Source organism: Gopherus evgoodei, chromosome 14 (assembly GCF_007399415.2).
Source record: "Gopherus evgoodei ecotype Sinaloan lineage chromosome 14, rGopEvg1_v1.p, whole genome shotgun sequence".
Lineage (NCBI taxonomy): Eukaryota > Metazoa > Chordata > Testudines > Testudinidae > Gopherus > Gopherus evgoodei.
The window spans coordinates 16,127,287-16,149,604 of record NC_044335.1 but is presented as its reverse complement, the minus strand read 5'-3'; the positions used below and the strand labels follow the sequence as shown (position 1 = coordinate 16,149,604).

General features: G+C 38.8%; 2 protein-coding genes across 2 annotated transcripts; one reads left to right on the top strand and one right to left on the bottom strand.

Annotated features, from left to right (window-relative positions):
* Positions 1 to 1,836: 1,836 nt before the first annotated feature.
* DPM1 (dolichyl-phosphate mannosyltransferase subunit 1, catalytic) lies at positions 1,837 to 18,869 on the bottom strand. Its single transcript, XM_030533177.1, has 9 exons — positions 18,629 to 18,869; positions 17,492 to 17,591; positions 15,149 to 15,182; positions 12,767 to 12,843; positions 12,628 to 12,653; positions 10,939 to 11,034; positions 8,504 to 8,572; positions 8,127 to 8,241; positions 1,837 to 2,237 (listed from the first exon to the last, which is right to left on the bottom strand). The coding sequence occupies exons 1-9, from the start codon at positions 18,745 to 18,747 to the stop codon at positions 2,133 to 2,135; spliced, it is 741 nt and encodes a 246-aa protein (XP_030389037.1). The 5' UTR covers positions 18,748 to 18,869; the 3' UTR covers positions 1,837 to 2,132.
* Positions 18,870 to 18,936: 67 nt separating this feature from the next.
* On the top strand, positions 18,937 to 20,581 carry MOCS3 (molybdenum cofactor synthesis 3). Its single transcript, XM_030533683.1, has one exon. It carries the CDS (start codon positions 18,984 to 18,986, stop codon positions 20,358 to 20,360), a length of 1,377 nt encoding a protein of 458 aa, XP_030389543.1. The 5' UTR covers positions 18,937 to 18,983; the 3' UTR covers positions 20,361 to 20,581.
* Positions 20,582 to 22,318: the final 1,737 nt, after the last annotated feature.

Below are 22,318 nucleotides of genomic sequence, written 5' to 3'. Positions count from 1 at the left end.
ATGTTTTAGCTCATTTTAAAGCTTTACGGTGACATGGAAACAATATTTTTGGAGTAAAAAGACCTATAATTTAACATAAAAGTAGTGACAAACATTTTATATTTTAGGTCCCGATCCTGCAAGTGAAATGTCCATAGGTGGCCCCTATTAATTTCAGACTTCATTGGGCTTGCCCACCTTTGTGTACGTTGCAGGATCAGGGCCTTAGAGTGCACCAAATGAAAATATATAAATATGGACATAATTTGTTAGAAATGTGATGTACAGACAAGATATTACAAGGTAGATGGCTAAGTCAAATCCAACTGCAACTAAATTAAAAAAATTGTGACCACAAATGTTTTTTAAAAAATAACTGATTAATATTATTTCCTCTGAACACTTACAAAACTTTTAAACTAAGTAAAATATTGGAATACATACAACTTTAAGGAGGCTATGACACCAATAGATGGTAGATGTCCCAGTGATAAAATGCTGCTTAGAAATTGTTTATATTGTAAATATCCCAAGTGTGAACTAATCTAATATTCCTTCTGGTGTTTCATTTTGTTAACTAGAACCATAGATCAGATGTTTATATCTGCCAAGATAAAAGAATGCAAACAATTAAATAAAAATAATTATATTTAATGAAGTGTTATTTCATTCTTTGGCTGCTTTGTCTCCCTGCTGCCCTAATTTTTCTAATGAATGTATTTTTTAAATCAGTACCAGTTATACACTCTATTACAATTCACAACTAGATAGTACTCTATTTTACATGTAATTTGGTATCTGTACTTTACAGCCAATTCTTTTCAGAGGCTGAGACATACTTGTCTTAATTATATTTAAAATTCTTAGAACAGCATCCTCTGCTTTCCTCTTCCTCATGGATGTTTGATTGCACACAACAAAATAGGATTATGAAGTTTTCACCACCTATAAGTCATCAGTGAAACATCGAAAAAATATAGAACTATGCTGTCTATACTTCATTCGACAGCTTCTAGAACAAATACAACTTCTCCATTGAGAAATATTGGTTAGAGCCTTCCCACATGAAGTCAACACGAGGGGTCTCTACGGATTTCAGAGAGAAGTGAATTGTGGCCTATGTCACCATGGGTTTGGGTGGGATGGGTCTCTTTTTTAAAAATAAAAGTTTAAAGAGTATAAGATAGTTAAAGAAAAAATGATCTATAATCAGTCACAAAAAAGTAGAGTAGTCCACATTTGTATATATCTTTGTATTTCTGTTTTAAAGAGGCTTTTATTTCTATCTAATAGCAGGTTTACAAAAAACAAGTCCCTGTAAGCATTTGTATTAGGAAATTCCTAAGCAACACAACACTGTCATTTTACACACAGTCTTACTTTTCTCCAGCTCCACTGTAAGTTTTGTGAAAATGGTCTTTCTGACATTCTATGTAGACTTTTGTTGGGAAAAAGAGGGACAGCTATTGGTACAAGTATATATAAAACTCCAATTATCTACAAACCCCAAGGCAAAGATAAGGCAAATCCTGTGTTTTCTGTCATTACTCTCCTTTTTTTAAAAAGCCATGTTTAACTTCAACATGAATAAGATTATTAACTTCTAATGTAAGCATGCAACCAAGCTTTATTCAAAAGATTATTTGGATTTATTTGTGTATTATTCTTAACACAGTATGTCTGACTGAAATTTTCAGTATTAGTCTGGAATAAAGACAAAAAATATTTTGTTAGAATATAATTTAGAAAAACTACATCTTTCTGTATACAGTAGGATCTTGCTTATTTGCACACTTTATAATTTTCACACACATAAGGTCTCACGACACTTTTCAACAAAAATCTATAGCCCAGAACTGAAGTGTGGTCTAATTTATTAACACCTCATTATTCGTACAAAAAACAGTACTGTGTGAGTTTTCGTTATTATACATTGTTCATAAATACACTAGTTCATCTAATTTGAAAATAATATTCTGTGATACAGTTTATTTGCTTTATTATTGTTGGTTCACTTAACCACAAATAGGTGATGTGTCTCCTGGTAACTAGGCAAAGCAGCAAGCTTGTACAACTGTATGTATTTTAAAAATTACATTTAACTCATGAGAATGTTGCATTTTAAATAAGAATTAACTTAGGGTAAGCTCTTATCATGTAGTTGCAAACAAAGTTAACAGTCCTTTTAAGAAAGACACTATTTCATTGCCTCCCAGTTTAGATTCTCCATAGACACGGTCCACAAATGATATTGGAACCTGTTAAAAAAAACCAAACAACAAAAAAAACAAACAAACGAAACAAAAAAAAGAACAATTTATTCTAATTATTTTAGGAATTTAACTTCATTAATATAAAGAAAACAGTTTTAAATCTATTATGCATTTTATATTACATTTAGCACAATTAGTATGTTCAGAACACAGCATATCAACATTTAAAAAGTGAAACTATTACAGATTTAAATATGTAGTGTGCTGGTTGTATTAGCAAAACTACTGTGCTTTTCCACATGGAGACAAGAATAGAAGACGGGTTCCTCAGGTCGGCAGAGACTTAGCAACAACACCTGTAGTCTCCAAAGATGGATAGAATCTGCATTGGTGGTTCCTAACTTTTGTTGTTGGAGCCTCTCCTAGCAACTGATTTGTGGCTGAATGCCATCTTCTGATGTCCCTGAATGCTGTGCTAGGTATAGTTGTGTCTGGTCTCACTGTACTGCTTATTTTGTCTTCCATTTTTTTTCCCCTTTAGCTGTGAAAATGTGCTTGTAAGGGAAATGGGGCAAATATCTGGGATCATGCTGCTTTCTTTATCATCACTGTTCTACCCATCAGTCTTAACTGTGCCTCAAGATTGAGATACTAGAGTGTGTGGTTGATCACACCTAGAGACAGGTCTAAAGATATTACTCTATTGTTAGCCACTGAGTTTTCTGAACAAACTGTTCTCAAAGATAGGATCAATGAAATGGACACCCAAGGGTCACAACATGCTGTGATGTCCCAACCAACCTCCTGCTCTAAATTTCTACTGGGCCAGTGAGGCAAAAAGTCTATTGGGGTGGTTTAGGCAGAGACTGCAATAATTGGAAGTGGCAGAGTTAAACAAGTACTTGCTTGAGGTTCCAACATCAATTCCTCACCACTGGCAAGAGGGGGATCATGAAGTGGCCTTCTGCTCAACTTCACTGACGTAACAGACACAGTATTTGTATTCAATGCACATTTGGTATGCAACATCCACTTGGGTCTATGGATCTTCAACAAGCTGTTTATGTTATTAGAAAAAAAGTTGCTTAAAATACAGAATTTTTAGTTCCTTCAGTTATACAAACTTATTGTCCAAATTCACTTGCTGTTCATGAAGGTTATAAACATATTGCTTCACCTAGGTACTTCTGTCTGTCCATTATTTTGCCAGAATGATACAAATGCACTAGAACAAGAGGAAGACCAAGGACTAAGTAGGCCCATTATTCAATGAGGAGGGAACAACAACAATAGAAAAAATGAAGCAACGGCAGAAGTGTTAAATACTTTTTTGTTTCAGTTTTCTCCAAAAAGGGATAGCAGCAATGAGATGACTAATATACTGAACATCTATGTAACTGGGATAGGATCTGAAGCTAAAGTAGAGAAAGGACAAGTTAAGAATTATTTGCACAAGTTAGATGTCTTCAAGTCAGCAAGGTCTAATGGAATACATCCTAGAATACTAAAGGAACTAGCTGAAAAGAGAGTCTGAGCCATTAGCAATTTTCTTTGAGAACATGTGGAGGATGCAAGAGATTGAGGGGAGGGATAGCTCAGTCGTTTGAGCACTGGCCTGCTAAACCCAGTGTTGTGAGCTCAATCCTTGAGGAGGCCATTTAGGGATGGGGGTGGGGACGGACAAACAACTGTCAGGGACAGTACTTGGTTCTGCTAGTGAAAGCAGGGGACTGGATTCGATGACCTTTCAAGGTCCCTTCCAGTTCTATGAGATAGGCATATCTCCATATATTAAGCAAGATCCCAGAGGACTGGAAAAGGGCAAATATAGTACCTAACCCAGGGAATTACAAACAAGCCAGCTTAACTGTGGTATTCATAAAGATAATGGAACAAATAATCAGTCTGTAAACACCTAGAAGATAACAAGATCAAACCAACCCAACATCCTTCTTTGACAGGGTAACAACTCTTGTGGATGGGGAGAAGCAGCATATGTGATACATCGTTACTTTAGTAAGGCTTTTGATACTGTTTCACATGACATTCTCATAAGCACACTATGGAAATATAGCGCAGAGGAAGCTATCAAAGTGGGTGCACAACTGGTTGGAAAACAGTGAGAGTATGATCAATGATCCACAGTCAAGTTGGAAGCGTATATTGAGTAAGGTCTCACAGGGATCTGTCCTGGGTATGGTTCTATTCAATATCTTTATAAATAATTTGGATAATGGTATAGAGAGTACACGTAAAAAGTTTGTAGACGATACCAAGCTGGAAAGGGCTACAAGTGCTTTGGAGAATATGTTTACTATTCAAAATAATCTTGACAAATTGGAGAAATGGTCCGAAATAAACAGGATGAAATTCAGTAAGCATATATGCAAAGTACTACACTTAGGAAGGAATACTCAATGGGAAATGACTGCCTAGGAAGAAGTATGGCAAAAAAGAATCTGGGGGGTATAGCAGATCACAAACTAAATGAGAGTTAAAATGTAATAAATACTGTTTCAAAAAAAGCAAACATCATTCTAGGATGTACTAGCAGGCATGTTGTAAACAAGACACAATAAATAATTCTTCTACTCTACTAAGCACTGATAAGTCTTCAGCTGGAGTCCTGTGTCCAGTTCTGGGAACCACACTTGGGGAAAGATGTGGATAAAATAGCAGAAAGTCCAGAGGAAGGCAACAAAAATGATTAAAGGTCTAGAAAACATGACCTATGAGGAAAGATTGAAAAAAATAGGGGTTGTTAGTCTGTAAAAGAGAAGACTGAGAGGGGACAGTCTTCAAGATATGTAAAAGTCTTGTAAAGATTATGGTGATATATCGTTCTCCTTATCCACTGAGGACAGGACAAGAAGCAATGGGCTTAAATTGCAACAAGGAAGACTAAGGTTAGACATTAGGAAAAAAAACTTTCTAACTGTCAGGACAGTTAAGCACTGAAACAAATTATCTAGGGAGGTTGTGGAATCTCCATCATTGGAGAACAAGTTAAACAAACACCAGTCAGGGATGGTCTAGATAATACTTAGTCCTGCCTCAGTTCAGGCGACTGGACTAGATGACCTACTGAGGTTCCTTCCTGTCCTACAATTCTATAAGAACTCTTAAAATTCTAATACAAAAGCATGTGTTAAATAAGAATACTCCCGGGCCCAAGTTCAACAACATTAACTCTGCAGAAGCATATAAAATAAAAAAATTGGATCTGCACTCAACTGGCAGTTTCAATCAGAAATCAGCTGGCATGTGTAATACAAATACACACCACACCCTTGTTATTGTTCCAGAACTGAGTATGTCTCATCTCCAGGCACAGCTGCCTATGCCAAGAGAAGCCAAGGCAATCATCTGGCAGATACAGTTCTACTTCTCACAACAAGAACAGCTAGCCAAAGAAGAACATAAACTAAGACATCCAACAAACTCCCCCAGCTTTCTCACTAGGATCCCTCTGACAACATTGATAAGCACCTCAACAGTTATATTTAGCTGGGCTAGGGAAAAAAAATAAATCAGTAACTCCATGCTGGAGAGGAAGTCAGTGCAAGATGCTTAAAGTGGCATGGCATTCCATGAACAGAGAAAGAGAACATTTTGTATTCACAAGCCATCCAACTTCACGGTATCTCAGGGCACAACACGGTATCTCAGGGCACAATTTCCTCTACAGAATTAGAATTTACCTCCTAAACTGTTGCTGGACTACACCTTCTTGTTCAAGAGCGTATAAGTGCCATTATGGGAAGAAATACTGGGCACCAAAGGGCTCTTTAATGTAGTGAGGAAAGGCATAACATGAAAGAACCAATGGCTGCACGTTGTGGCCAGACCAATTTAAATTAGAAATTAGGCACAAATTTTTAATAGTGAGGGTGATTAACCACTGGAACAAACTACCAAGGGAAGTGTTATATTCTCCATTTTAAATCAAAACTGGATGTCTTTCTGGAAGATATGCTTTAGCCAAACAAGTTGTGCTTTAGACAAGTGCAAGTTATTGGGTTCAATATAGGGGTAACTGGGTGAAATGTAATGGCCTTTGGTATACAGGAAGTCAGACTAGATGATCCAATTGTCCTTTCTGGCCTTAAACTCTATGAAAGAGGAAACTGGGACTGTTTAGTCTGCAGAAGAAAAGAATGAGGGGGCATTTGATAGCTGCTTTCAACTACCTGAAAGGGGGTTCCAAAGAGGATGGATCTCGACTGTTCTCAGTGGTACCTGATGACAGAACAAGGCATAATGCTCTCAAGTTGCAGTGGGGGAGGTTTAGGTTGGATATTAGGAAAAACTTTTTCACTCAGAGTGGTGAAGCACTGGAATGGGTTACCTAGGGAGGTGGTGGAATCTCCTTCCTTAGAGGTTTTTAAGGTCAAACTTGACAGAGCCCTGGCTGGGATGATTTAGTTGGGAATTGGTCCTGCTTTGAGCAGGGGGTTGGACTAGATGACCTCCTGAGGTCCCTTCCAACCCTGATATTCTATGATTCTATGATATTTTTAAATGGTAATGATTTACATAGTGCAAAAGCTATAACCCATATACCACCAAAATGTGCATCCTGTGCATTGAAATGAATTTCACATCTGGTACAAAAGAGAAGCAAAATAAAACAGAGAAGCATAGGAGACCATCCAGTTATGGCATATGCCAACTTTGCTTCACACCACACAACTGTTCTCTTTTGAGTTGGTAGATATCAACTATTTTTTTCTTTTCATGGCCAAGTTTCATATTTGACTTTCAACTTTGACTACTATTGAATTTTAAAATATGCACAGAACTGAAATCCTAATCTTCGTGTGCAGATTCTGCAATGGTGTGAGCATACACATATATGTGCCTAATTTAGATCCTAGCATCTGCAATTACCTAATCTGCATGCACATCTATGTGCTTAATTTTTCTGAAAATCAGGGCCTTAAAGATCTGTATCTAGATAAGCATTTCCAGGAAGAATCTGTCAGAAACAACAAATATTTGTAAGGTTCTAATATATATGATTTAAACTACATTTATACATTTTAAAATGTATCACGAGTGTGTAGAGCTTGAGGATTTATCATCATTAATTTTTGCATTACTGTAGCACCTAGGAGCCTCAACCACGGACCAGGGCCCAACTGTGCTAGGCACTATACAAACTCAGAACACAAGACTATCACTGCCCCAATCTAAGTACAAGACAGGAGGCAGACAGACAGAAGGAGGAAGTACAAGCAAACAAAAAGACATTGTTGGTCATCATAATCAGCAGTTATATCAGTAGCCTAACTGCTGTCAAGTATTTTTTAGGCATCCCGGCAAAGGAGAGTTTTAAGGAGATTTTAAAGGAGGATAATGAGGTAACTTTGCAGATGTCTCCCAATCGTGAGAAACTACAAAGAGGTTTGAAAATTTAGCAAGTGGACAATGGAAGCTAGGAGTTGGTGCAAGGGAGAGATCAAGGGATGGGCTGGGGACCCTGGGACAAGTGGAGAGGAGAACGGAAGAGAGCAGATGAGAAAAACTTCTGCATCCATCAGGAGAGAAGGAGGAGAGAGAGAGCGAGCTACAGAAAGTGAAGGAAAAGCAAACCAAGGGGACAGAGAAGGTAATATCATATTTTGTCAATTTTCTCTTAAAAGAATTATGCAAGATCCTGCACAGAGAGACAAGTGGAGGCAGGAGGTGAAGGTCTGAAGAGTGAGTCAAAGGTATCAAAAAATATCAGCTATGAGTGCAAGTGTGAGATTTAATTATGTTGGAGAAGTAGAGTTGTGTGCATAACCCCCTTAGGCTTATTTGGGAATCCAAGTCTATAGCTGCAATGACACTTCCTATGAGTTCTTGCTCGGTAGTTTCTTTGCTTCTAATAGCCCTTACCCACATTTACAGTATAAAATTGAAATGTGATTTTCTATGCTTTCACTGTACCTCTCCAATAGTGTATCCTAACTGTCTAGCTCGAACAATCATTTCCATCTGGAAGACGTATCCTTTAGAAACACATTTTTCCATTAGTTTCTGCAAGACCTCCTTTCTGTATAACCTGTAAATTAAAATGAAATTGAAACCTGTGGCAAAACTTTGGATTTCAGATACAAAGATAACATGTACAGGCATTGTACTTACAGCCTAAGCACATTAATATTAAAAATAGTCACTAGAAAGTTTTATGACTCCTATCCATCTTTCTTTACTCTAATAGATGTCATAGTTCCCAATACATATTCTTGGCTAACAATTGAGAACATTTTAATACAACTTCATAATTATTAAAAAAAATAAAATAAAATAAAAGAGGCATGTACCTGAAACTTCCTGTTAAATCTGATGCACCTGGCCTCAACAAAACCTGAGTTACAAAGTTGGCACCACGACTGTCAAAGAGGATAAGCATATCAATAACCACTCAAAACAAAGTTTAGGAAGCACAAGCCGGGTTTCCACAAAAGAATTTACCATTTTAACATAAAAAAGGCAAACTTTTATTTCTTTATATGGAAAGTTATATAACTAAATAGGTTTTCACTGCACTAGACTTGATTAGATCAGTAAATACACATTTTGCTTTTCAACTGGAAGTAAATATACAGATAACTGAATATTCTTTAAGAAACAAAATGCTGTTTTAAAAAGCCAGATTTACTATCTTTTTACATGTTTATAGCAGAATTATCATATACAACCACACATTATACTGCATTGCACAGCAAATTGCAATATAAAATATTTTGCAATATAATTTTAGACAGATTAGTGTTCTGCTTGGATCATGTTCACCTGTAATGGGAGGAGAATGACAGCCTAGCAGACAGGACATTGAACTTACATGTAGAAGATCTGTGTTCAGATCCTGCCTCAAGTATGTTTCCGGTGTGACTGTGGGCAAGTCATTCCTAAGGTCTCACAACTGTAAGGGGGCATGATTTCATGTATAACTCTGTGGCTTCAAGCACACTTTGGACTCTAGACAGTAATTCTATATAGCCAATATACGAACAGAATCAGTACATTCCACTTCCTCCAGGCTTTTGCTGTAGTCAACCTGGTTTGGTTGGCAGGAAGAGGAGGGTAACTCATCCTGCCATTTCTGATTTTTTTTTTTGATTATCAGAAACTTAGTAAATGAATAGACTGATGTGAATTGTTTGAAGTGTACAAAAAAAAATTTCCATTTATTCTAAGGTATCCAACTCTTGCTTTGGGATTCCCATTTAGTTTTTACCTTATCCAATTAGCTAGCAAGCAAGTGGTCCCTCTCAAAGAATGCAGCTCTTCTCTTCAGATTTAACATTGCTACAATATTATATCGCCCTGAACTCTACCACAGTTTCCTGTCTAAGAATGATTGTTCTATCTTCACCAGTTCCTATGGGGTCTGACAAACCCAAGAGGAAAAAGCACCCACATCACCTGAAGCTCACAAGGAGCTCTGTGTAAGCTCAAAAACATTGCTCTCAGCAACAGAAGTTGGTCCAATAAGAGATATTACTTCCCCTCCTTCGTCTCTCATAAAATAGCATTAAAATAAAAAAACTCTAAACATAATAAGTGTGGTGCCAACTCCTTTTCAAAATGATTACCAGGACGTCTGCTTCCAATTCTTTTGAGGACCAACCAATTCAGACTTGTTTTGAATGAACAGACCTTAGACAAATTTGAGAAGAGCAAGATTTTATATGGAGAAAAAAAAAAATCTACTCCTGTTGATACAGCCCTCAGTGACTACAAGTCCACCACAAAATTCAGAAGCTGATCTCCATGTATATATATGTGACTTTCAGCATTTTTATTTTATCTTCTCTTTAGGAAAAAAAAATAATTCCAACTGTCCATAGTTAGAACTGTATTGGCCTTTCTGGCAAGATCTAAGGAATGGTTTATATAGGCTGGTAATTAATTTTAACATGAAAACTTATGTAAGATAACGCTTAATAAATGAAAGACAATATTATAACCATAAGGAGATTGAGTGGTTTATTGTCCACGGGAAAGGCCAGTACAGTCTTTAAATGTAAAGGTACACACCTATGAACTTAGAACACTGCTGCCAATTCTTCCATCCATAGCAAGGAAGGGAAATAGCAAATAGAAGCTAGTGCTCTATTTGTGGCAAGGCCAAAAATTGTCCCAAATTGATACATTGCAGATTTATCCACAATAGTGTTCCAACTCTGACCTAAGTAGTCCAATTGTCCCAAAGAGATCACATGGTTAAGTTTTTTCTTGATGTTTTCTTAGCCAGAAAATTACCAGGCATACAAGTTTCTATTCTATTATTAAATATTATTTTGTGATGAGAAGTACTGTTCTGTTTAAAGTACTTATATGTCCCCACATCACTGTTTTATCTTAGTGCCTCACAGCCTTTATTCTCAACATCTTTGGGAGGTAGGGAAGTGCTATCCTAATTTTACAAATGAGGAACAGAGAAGCTAAGTAACTTTCTGTGTGTGAACCTGGGCAAGTCTCTGGTGGAGAAGGGAATTAAGGCCGGGTTTCCCAAGTCCTAGGCTATAATGCCTTAACCACTGAACATTCTTTCCTTGTCATTTGAGATCTAGTCCTGTTCACACAGATCTGCAATTTAGACTCCCAGGAAGGGGGAGTCCCAGAGATGAAAGACATGATGATTTATCGGTTGAGAGTGTTTTTCTTTGAAATTATTGACAAAAGTTTGAGCAGCAATTTTCTTATCTGCAGCAATTTTCTTATCTGCAAATATATAAGTAAAAATACTAACCTGATTATTTTTCTTTTCAAATCCCAGCCGTACACACCTCCATTTCCTTTATACCGAGTTCCAGACACAATGTCAAAGTTACCTTCTTTTTGCTTTCTTCAGGAAATACAATTTATTTCAAACATGAAAAGTCATTGTATCAGTTTAAAGAAAATTTATATTTTATAGTCCTTCAAACAAGGTGGGATAGAAGTTGCCATGAAGGCAATAATTATGTTGGTTATAAGAACTATACATTTATATACCTTTTTAAACTACTCTCTTTACATTCTTATAAAGCAGGATTATTTCAGAGAATCTTGTGATGCTTTTTACCATCTATCTCACAGAACTTCAAAGACTGCTTCATGAATAATTTATCTAGACCTACTTATTTAAAAAAGGCAAAAGAAATTAGACTCCAATGTAAAATGGAGATTTTTTTAAAAAAATACATATTAAAATATTTAAATAAAAACACAAACTGACAGTAACAAGGAAATTAAAAGATAAGTCTGACACAATCCTGCACCCCCCACCATACCTAGCTCTGCAGAATATTATACAGAATCCATTGTTTGAGATCATCTTGCATTACATCCCAGAAAGAGGAAAACTATAAACAGTGACACCCGTAACTTTGAAGGTACTTGCTCTCGATTATTTTTGATACAACTTTAAACGTTAAGAAAAAAAATGTTCCATAATTAGTAAGAGTTAACTCTGTTTTGTAACTGGGTACTGCAACTTTTAACAGAGATCCAGAATGAGTCAGTGAAAACAAAACTTTTGTTCAGGGACTGTTATTGTAAAATAAAATCTAATTTTAGTCTTTAATTATTTTGACTGTTCTTTTAACTATACATATACCTCTATTCTCAAAATGATAAATAATAGCCATAACTGTTCTATCTAGCTATCTCACAAAATTTAAAGTCTGGTTCTACTCTGGTAATTAATAACTGCATTGCGGAGTTTCATGATTATTGTTTATCAGTGACTCCATATCAAATATTCTCAGTTTGCAAGTAAAAAAAACATGTTTTTCGAACTGGAAGCCCTGCAAAAATCAACGTAGGATCTCTCCTTCTTGTGCATCATCACTTGGAAACCAAATCCCACCTCAATTAATCTGTGCAACCCCATTGCCTTTAACTAGTTTGCAAAGGTGTAACTTATTAAACATATGATGCACTAGCAGGATTAGAATACAACTCTCTCTCTTCACTATCCTGGCTCCTGCAGGGACAACAGGAATACAAAGCAGTAAAAAAAACTTAATTTAGTCATTCAACTCAGCATCTCTAATGCTAACTGCACACATGCAGCAGAACAGTAGGGTAAGAAGATACCATTTTTACTAAGTTACTTTTCAAAGTAGAACCAGTTAAAGGAGAAACATAAGTGCTTAGTCACTCATTCTTTCTTCCTTGAAAGACTTGTTCTTGTAGTCCTTAAGCAAATAAAACTTCCATTGAAGTCTATGGGAGTTTTGCTGGAGTTAAAGATTAATGTCTGTGTACTGGCACTTCAGAAATATTTGGGTCTTATTAGAGCCATCCAAATCCTTGCCCTGACTATGTTTCTTGTTGCAGTTGCTGCTTTTTTGATTCAATGAGGTAGTCACATAGTAATAGAAGGTATTCAAATGTTAACATACAACTTCAACAGCTTAAAAGTTATACTCCGAATATTAAAAATGGTACTCACTTGATGAACTCTGGAATAAATTTTGGCTGAAAACAGGCAGATGGGTGGGAAAAGAAGAAAAAGAAAAACAAGTCAGTAACAATTAATTAAAAACACTTACCAAGAAAAAAAAAAACGACCACACAAGATATAAACTTACATGGTGCGAGAGGTCCGCATCCATAATAATAATGAAATTCCCTGTGGCATGCTGCATTCCATGAATATAAGCAGTGCCTGGTGAAGACATCATAGAAATAATTTCATCACTATCTTCACGTGCACACAGGTCTCGAAGCAGATTCAATCTTTCTATGAAGTCTCAAAATTATATTACAAAAGCCGATTAAGTAAATGCTCCTGAGTTTGTTTTTTTAAATAGGATAGAAAAATCATCTTAATGTTTGAAGATTGAGGTTTCTCCAATAATATCAGTACTAGATTCCAAAAGTGTAAAACTTTGCAGGACAAACTTCACTGCAGTAGAAATCACCAGAAAAACATCACTTGGTAAATGGATAGTCAATACAGGTAAGATTTTCCACAGTGCCCAAAATACTCAAAAATAGACTTATGCACCTAACTCACTCAGTTGCTTTTGAAAATTTTACCACTGATCTTAGCGATACTTCTTATTAACTTTTACTTTGTTCAGTCAGTCAACATTTATGAAAATGCTCCATCTGATGCCTAAGCTAAAAATCTTTCCTTCCTCAATTTAATTTTTTTTGTTTTAACCACACTATGTGAATCAGTTCATATATATCAATAAGAGACAGAACAAGTTAAGGTATCCACATTTTTCCTCAAGAAGGCCACTTTCCGATTTCAGAGATGCTGTTTTAAGTCCTCATTTTTTCCAGTAATGCTACTATGGCATAACTGAAATCAAAATCTGGAACATGCTCTTCATTACCTCAGATTAACTTTGCTGTCCTCCTAGAAATTTTCCAAAAATGTAAATGTCAGTTTTTAAAAAGCATGCATCCAGATGTGGACCTTGGTGCTCATATCAAGCATTTACACAGGGAATTCTACTTCTAGTTAATGAACAGCTCATCGCTTGTCTCTTTCTCATGATGTTTGCAAAATTACAAGCCAGGAATGTTACTGATCCATGCAGTGTATATAATTAGTAAATAAACTTATTACAAGAAAGACAGGGTGCATTAAAAACTCTGAACCAAGCCAATTTTAATAAATATAAATAGATACAGGACTTTGTTCTTTGAAACACAGAACAGAGGATCATAACCAAGGTGAGGATAAAAATTAGGTAGAATATAAAAAGATACCTAGGTTTCTTAGGGCCTCATATCTATATGAGAATATAAAAGGTGACTTTAAATACAGACAATTCAGTATCAAGACTTGGAATTTTGTTCCCCTTTTGGGTATTGGCACATACCATAGTTAAACATTTCCTGTGGGACAAGTAGATTAACTGCACAATATTCAATAAACAGGGCACCTGAAATACTTCACCAGCTTGTGGGAGTGGGAGTGTCGAGGTTCAGGAAGAAACAAATACTGATTTTCATTAAGTTGTGTTCCATTGCTTTTTCCATTTCAATTATTGGAGGTGAAGAAATCTGGCATGAGTCCGAACAGACTAATCTTCCCCCAGTATGTTTTGTGATAAATGTTTACACTTGAGTATGAAAATTATCAGATGCTTAATTTTTGCCTTTTTTTAAAGTAACAATGAAAAACAGACATGGTCTGCATATTCCTTGAGTAGTAGTAATGAGTCAACAGTGGAGCTACATAAGGCCCAATCTTGATCATTTAAATTCACAACAATCTTAGAATTGATTACAGTGGTTCAGGATTGGCCCCAAAATTAGGACTATATTCTGGTATGGGATAAGCAACTCTTGTAATGTGCCTAAAAGACTTCAAATTCACAATGAACTTAATAGGGGAGGATGGTGCTCAACAACTTGCATGACTTGATCCTTAAGGGAAATGTATGATTTGAATTACAGTAGTACCAACATGTCCTGTTAAATTGATCCAAGCCACAATAAGCACGGTACAAACACATAGTAGGGAAGAGTCCCTGCTCTGAAGACCTTAACAAATCAAGGTCCCATTCTGCAATTTGCTGCACATGAATAGACAGTTACACTTGCGCAGAGCCCTAGTGACTTCACTGAGTCAATGGGGTACCATGTGAGCACAGCAGTCTGCCCTGTACAAGTGGCAATTTGTCTAAATTTAGGACCCAACTGCGTAGTAAGCAGGTGGAGCAGGAGAAGAAGGATGAGCATAGTAACTGTTTTCCTGCTACTATGTAGACTGGCCAAGACCACAATTGGCAGGTTTGAGGTTGTGGGGAACTTGTTGTAAGTTCACTATAGTATAACGTGTGTTTTTTTAAATCACTGCACATTTGTTTGCTTATAATTACTAGATGAAAATGTTTATTTTTGTCTGAGGGTTCCACTATGACTCTTCCTATGGAATGTTAAAACTAAAACCAAAACAAAACAGATAGCAGGAAGTTTTACTCTAAACCGGAAGCTTAATGAGTACTCACCCAATCCCAGCTTTTTTGCTCTGGGTCTTAGAAGCTGCAAGATATTTGGGGGGAGGGGATTAGGCCATAAATTAATAAAGTTAAATTAGCTGAGACTACAGTTTCTCTCACTTTCAGTGACATGCCACCATTACATAGCTCAAGATGTTGAACCAATATTGAAAGAGATACTTTTCCTTTAAATATCCAGATACTACAGAGAATCAAATTCATCTAAGGAAAGACAGGTTCAATGGAAACATTTATATTAACTGGATATATAAACTAGATTAAAACCAATCTATTTTAAATTTGACTGAAGAACTGCTATGTAAGGAAGTCATTCCGGCTGTTTTCTTAAGACTCTCCTCCCCCAATACCCACTGTTTGAAATACTCTCTTACAAAGCTGAATGCACAATTTCCCCCACCAATTTTGTGAGGTGACATATTAAGAGGTAATATCTGAGTGACTTAAGATAATCGGTACTGAATATACACTTTTTACACATAAGTGTAATTCAGCTTAATAGTCACTCATCTTACTGAAAATCATCAGTAAGATTTTATTTGGATGACCTACCACCTCCTTGATTCTGTGCTGACCGTTCTCAGCTCCCATAGTAGTCAGAGGGAGTTCAGCACTTCACAAGTCTAGGTTTCTAGAACAAAGTGTTTTGTTTTATTTTTAAAAAAAAAGAGTCTAACGTTAGACACTCAACTCTATATTTAGATTCTTGTCTGATTTTCAAGAGTGCTCAGCACCTCGAAATTCCCACTGACATTAATAAGAGTTGGTGGGTGCTCATTGCAAAGGGTGAACCAAATATGGACTTTGGAGCCTAACTTTAGACTCCTTGATTTGAAAACGTTGGCTTCTTCTGATACATTATAAGTGTCTGTGAGATCATGAACATTAGTGTGAAAACCAAAGGAGGACAAGGATAAACCTCCTGTAAAAAGTCAGTCATCATTAGAGCTTCTATAGAGTGGTTATTTCATTCTTTTTTCTTTTTCCCCAAAATCTTTGTATGATTCTGTGTCGGAATCTCCATTCCTCTGTTTCTCAGCCAATTTTAGTAAATCAAAAGTAGATTCATCAGCATCCAAACTTCTTGACCTTCACTAATGGAGTTTCCTGAGACCAGGATACAGTTACTACCTAGCAAACAGGAAGCACCATCAAAATATTTAAATAGACCTTTATGCATTAATCAGAACTGATTTTGCTCACTACCCACAATTAATTTCAGGAAGCAAAGAAAACTGGACTACAAAGAAATCATAACTGATTTTTACTGATACCCTGATCTAACACAAGGAAAATGAGAGAGTAAGCAGATGCCTATGTCTGCATGGAATTCCACTGAATTATATGGGGCTCCACACTCGATCAAGGGTCAGCTCACATGGAGCCAACTGCAGGATCGGGGGCCTTAGAGAAAAATAATGACCTGCATTTGGTATAACTGTTTTATACAAAGTAGCAATAGAAAATTCAACAAACAACTCCAAACTCCATATACACACGTCTCCTTACACAATCTTTAAAAAGATTATTTCAATTCACTAACACAATCTTAAACTTCAGCCCCAGAAAATGAAATTTACAACTGCCAATTAGTGGACCCAGGAGGTGGGGGAAAGAGGGAGATAAAACATACTACATTTTTTGTTGCTCAGAACAATGAAGCTGAACTTCTAGTTCTCAGACCATAGTATGCTTATGTGCTTTTATCACTGAAATTAAGCATCTTTAAATACTCAAACTCTGAATGAATTAAAGTGATATTTACCTCACCATATATACTTCCACACTATTGTTCTATAGTAGTACAGAGAACAGAAACCCTTAACAATCCTATTAGAAGGTTCTAAGTAAATATACTAATTAATATGAAGTAAATTATGAAGAGTAGACTAACATACATCTATGTAGTTACTCACACCTGTAGCCAAAGAAAGTGAAATTCAGCTTTATCTATTTCTCATCTCTTCTTTTAAATAAGGCCAAGTACAATCATCATAATTTCTTTGACCAGAATGAAGTACATGCACAAAGTACTGAAAACACTTTGTAAACAAATTCATGGGGCTTCACAATATTTCCTGTGAGGCTGTTATTACTATCATCACCATTTACCATCATGGCCCCTTAATATCTCTTCTATTCCTACACTTCTATGATTCTATGATTTTATTGTACAGTAAACTGGGTCACAACAGTTAAACAGATTGCTCAGGGATAGAAAAAAGGCCAGATCTTGCACTCAGAAGCCCCAACTCTAATCCCCCATTCTAATCACTTTAAATACTTCCCAATTCAACAAAAAATAAAAGCAAAGAAAAAAAACACACGACTCACAATTTTATCTGAACCATATATCTTTTCCAACTGTTCAGCAACTTCCCGTGTCCCATCTGGGCTTCCATCATCTATGACTATAATTTCAAAGTTGCCTCCACTGAAATGACAATTATTTTTAAATGAACATGTGGGAAGCCAATTTCAGCAGCAATGTTGTTTCAAAAGGCTTGAAACAGGAGAACAAAATGCAGAGTGGTCCACTAGCAGCTAGAAATACAAAAAGTTGCAGCTTTTATAGACGTGTTTTAATGTACTCCTGTTTCACTTGCATCTTAAGATGCAGTTGCTTCACAGCAAATTGAAACAGTACCAACCTGTTCATCATCTTACTACAAGCCAGTGAGACTCTGGGTATTAAAATGATCATTGGTCCCTTAATCTAGTAATTTTTCCTCATAGTGGTGCAGGGGTGATTATAAATGCTACATTTGTACTCTGTTTACAGTAATTTTGAAGGAACTCTTCACTGTTAGAAGAAAGGCACAATTAGCTACAGCACTTTCCACTGCAAACAGAAAGATTTTAGACATTTTCACACCATGAATGACTTTATTATCCCGCCATTGCTAGTACTTTATAAATTCTTATGGACAGGGACCAACTAGTTATATGAATATTTATGCTCAGATTTTCAAAAGTGTGTGTGTGTGTGTAACTATGCAAAACGCCAAAGAGCTCCAAAAAGCAACCCCAGACTTAACTGTGAGCTTCCTGGGGCATGCACCGCAGTTTTGCTCTACAGGTGTGACCCCAACACAATGGGGGCCTGTGTTAGGCACTACCACAACAAACAGCCGTGTTAAAACCTGACCTCCCCTAGGGCCCCGGGAAAAGCGACGCTGGAGAGGTTACTAACGCGGAGCGCCCGTGGCCGCCGGGAGGTTCCGCTCACACCGCAGCAGCGGTCCCGAAGGCCGGAGCGTGACCCGACCCGCGACCAACCCGGGCTCCGCCGCGCGGCTGGGCTGGCCCGTCCCTGCTGCGAGCGGCCGCACGCTGCCAGCGTACGTTCGGCCCCCGGAGGCACCGGGTCCAGCGGGTTCCCGGGGGCAGGGACCCACGCAGCACCGTTCTGGGGAGGGAGCGCCGGCGGCGGCAGGCCTGGGCGGGCGGAGGAAGCCGGGCCCGGGGTACCTCTCTTGGAAGCTCCGCACCAGCAGCCAGACGATGAGCGGCAGGTTCTCGCGCTCGTTGTAGGTGGGCAGCAGCACCGAGTACTTATCCCGAGCTCGGTTCCCGCTGGCCGCGGCCATGGCGGGGCCACAAACCACCCGGAACTAGGGGAGCGGTTACTACACTCGGGGAATGCGGCAGCCCCTGCGCAACTACCCCGGCGCGTGGGCACCGGCGTGTGCGGAATGGGTCTGGCTGCGCAGCCGCGCTGTCACCGGACTTGTTAGGGTGTTGGACCGGAAGCGGAAGTGTCACTCAGCTCGCGGCGCTTTGCGGGCCGGGCTAGGCGCGCGTGGCTTGGCCCTTTGCTCCGGTCATGGCGCTGAGCGAGGCGGCCAGGCTCCGGGCCGAGATCGGCCGCAGGGAACAGGAGCTGGGCGCCCTGCAGGGGCAGCTGGCCGCCGTCCTGGCGAGAGAGGCCGCTGAGGAGCTGGCGGCGGGGCCGGCGCTGCCCCCCTTGGAGGCGAGGGCCTCCCTCAGCCCGGCGGAGATCCTGCGCTACAGCCGGCAGCTAGTGCTTCCCGAGCTGGGAGTGCGAGGGCAGCTGCGCCTGTCCCGCTGCGCCGTGCTGGTGGTGGGCTGCGGCGGGCTGGGCTGCCCCCTGGCCCAGTATTTGGCGGCCGCCGGCATCGGCCGCTTGGGGCTGGTAGATCACGATGTGGTGGAGATGAGCAACCTGCACCGGCAGGTCCTTCACGGGGAAGCTAGGGAAGGGCTGCCTAAGGCCCTGTCTGCAGCTGCCACCCTGCGGCAGCTGAACTCCAGGGTGCAGTATGTGCCCTACCACCTGGCCCTGAGCCCAGGCACTGCCCTGGAACTGGTCCGGCAGTACGACGTGGTGGCCGACTGCTCAGACAACGTCCCCACCAGGTACCTGGTCAGTGATGCGTGTGTCCTCGCTGGGAAGCCGCTTGTATCAGCCAGTGCTCTCCGCCTGGAGGGGCAGCTGGTCGTGTACAACTACCGAGGGGGACCCTGCTACCGCTGTCTCTTCCCAAAGCCTCCTCTACCGGAGACAGTGACCAACTGTGCAGATGGGGGAGTCCTGGGTGTTGTGCCAGGCATCATGGGGTGCATCCAGGCCTTGGAGGTGCTGAAGATAGCTTCAGGGATAGGTTCTGCCTTCAACCAGTTCATGCTAATGTTCGATGCCCTTGAAGGCAGATTTCGCAACATCAGGTTAAGACCCAAGAAACCAGACTGTGCCATTTGTGGTGACAAGCCAACTCTGACCAGCCTACAGGATTATGAAGCATTCTGTGGTTCATCAGCAACAGACAAGTGTAGAACTTTATGCCTACTGCCAAGTGAACAAAGGATATCTGTAGAGGAGTACAAAAAGCTACTGGATGAGCAAGTTCCTCATATACTGGTAGATGTTCGTCCACAGGTAGAAGTGGACATTTGTTATCTTGTACACTCTGTCCATATTCCTTTAAGTAAACTAGAAGGAAAAAATGAAGAATGTTTGAAATTTTTAGAAAAAAGAATATGTGAAGAAAAGCAGAGAACTAATGGCAAAATGACTTTCCCTGTATATGTTATTTGCAAACTAGGAAATGACTCCCAGAAGGCTGTGCGAGTTTTACAGGAGTTGTCTGACAAAGAACTTGGTTTGATATTGGCTAAGGATATCAGAGGGGGGCTTATGGCTTGGGCTAGCAAAATTGATCCATCGTTTCCCCAGTACTAACATTCTACATATCAGAATAGAAATTATCATAAATTTCTACTGCTCAATGGTCTAGTTTTATACCTGCTCAGTTTAGTAACTACTATGTGCAAAATGGGGAGAAGATACCACAAAGTTATGTGTTAAGTGCTTTCCATGTTAACTTCTAAAAATTCTGTATATGTTTGAAATTAATTTCTCTTTGTTAACATTCTAAATGTTTGTACAAAAGAAATAATATACTTGGGGTTTTTTGTTTTTGAAATGTGGAAGTTTGGTCTAGTGAATTGAACATGGATGTGGGAACTAATGAGTAGCAATTTTGGTTCTGAAAGTGACGCACTTGTTGCACTTTGAAAATCTTTACCAATTCACCTATTACTGGTCTAGCACCATTTCAGCTCCCTTGATACTAACAATGGAGAAAGCTTTAAGGGCGCAGTGGTAAAAATTGCACTAGCACTTCCGCCATTGATAACATCCAGGGTGATGAATCAGAGATAGACCAGTGAGATGTCACGAAGCTGGAATGGGTTGCAAACACTTCAGAGAACAGAACTGGAATTCAAAATGATCTTGATAAATTGGAGAATTGGTCTGAAACAACAAGATGAAATTCAATAAAGACAAGTTGAAAGTACTACACTTAAGGAAAAATCAAATCATACAAAAGGGGAAATAACTGGCTAGGCAGCAATGCAGCAGAAAAGGATCTGCATTTATAGTGGATAACAAATTGAATGAGTTAACAGTGTGATGCTGTTTCAAAAAACACAATCGCTATTCTGGGATGTATCAAAAGGAATGTCCTTTGTAAAACATGAGAGGTAACTGTTCTGCTGTGCTCTTTAGTGGTGAGGTCTCAGCTAGAGTATAGTGTCCGGTTTTGAGTGCCAAACCTTTAAGAACAATGGACACATTGGAGAGAGTCCAGAGGAGCAGGACAACAATAAGACGTTTAGAAACCATTACATATGAAGAAAGGTTGAAAGAACTGGGCATGGTTAGCCTAGAAAAGGCTGAGGGGGAACATAAGTCTTCAAACATGTGTAAAAGATTGTTGTGAAGAGGATGGTGATCAGTTGAATAGGAATAAGATAGGATAGGATAAGAAATAATAGGCTTAGTTTGCAACAAGGGAGATTTATGTTGGATATTGAGAAAAGCTTTGTATAAGGCTAGTTAAGCACTGGAACAGGTTACCTAGGGAAACTGTGGAATCCCTGTCCTTGGAGATTTTTAAGAACAAGGTTAGCCAAAACACCTGTCAGGAGTGGTCTAAGTATACTTAATCCTGCCTCAGTGTAGAGGGGATGTACTAGATGACATCTTGACGTCCCTTCTAATGCTACATTTCTATGAAGACTGCTTTAGACAAGTCACTTAATTTTTTATTTTATTTTTACCTTTCACACCTATAATATTGCTTCACAGCTGCTGCTCTTTCTAGTGCTGTCTGAAAATGATAAGTGTGATGAAAGTGTTGAGTATTATGAAAGACAAATTATCACTGCACCAGGGCAAGGACAGTAGAGCTACCGCACTCGCTGTAACAAAACCACAGAGGATCACTTCCTTGTTCAGAGACTGTTCCTGGAAAGCAGCCAAGTATAAAGCTAAACTCCAGGTCTCATGACGTCTCTATAGTACCAACTATACTAGAACATTTGTAGACTGCTCTAGAAGCAGCTTTAAAAAACAACAAACCTCAATGCCAACTCTGCCCACATATTTACACCAGCAACACCATCACAGGACCTAACCAGCTCAGCCACATCATCACCGGTTCATTCACCTGCACATCCACTAATGTTATATACACCATCATGTGCCAGCAATGCCCCTCTGCTATGTACATTGGCCAAACTGGACAATCACTATGTAAAAGGATAAACAGACACAAGTCAGATATTAGGAATGGCAATATACAAAAACCTGTAGGAGAGCACATCAATCTCCCTGGACACACAATAGCAAAT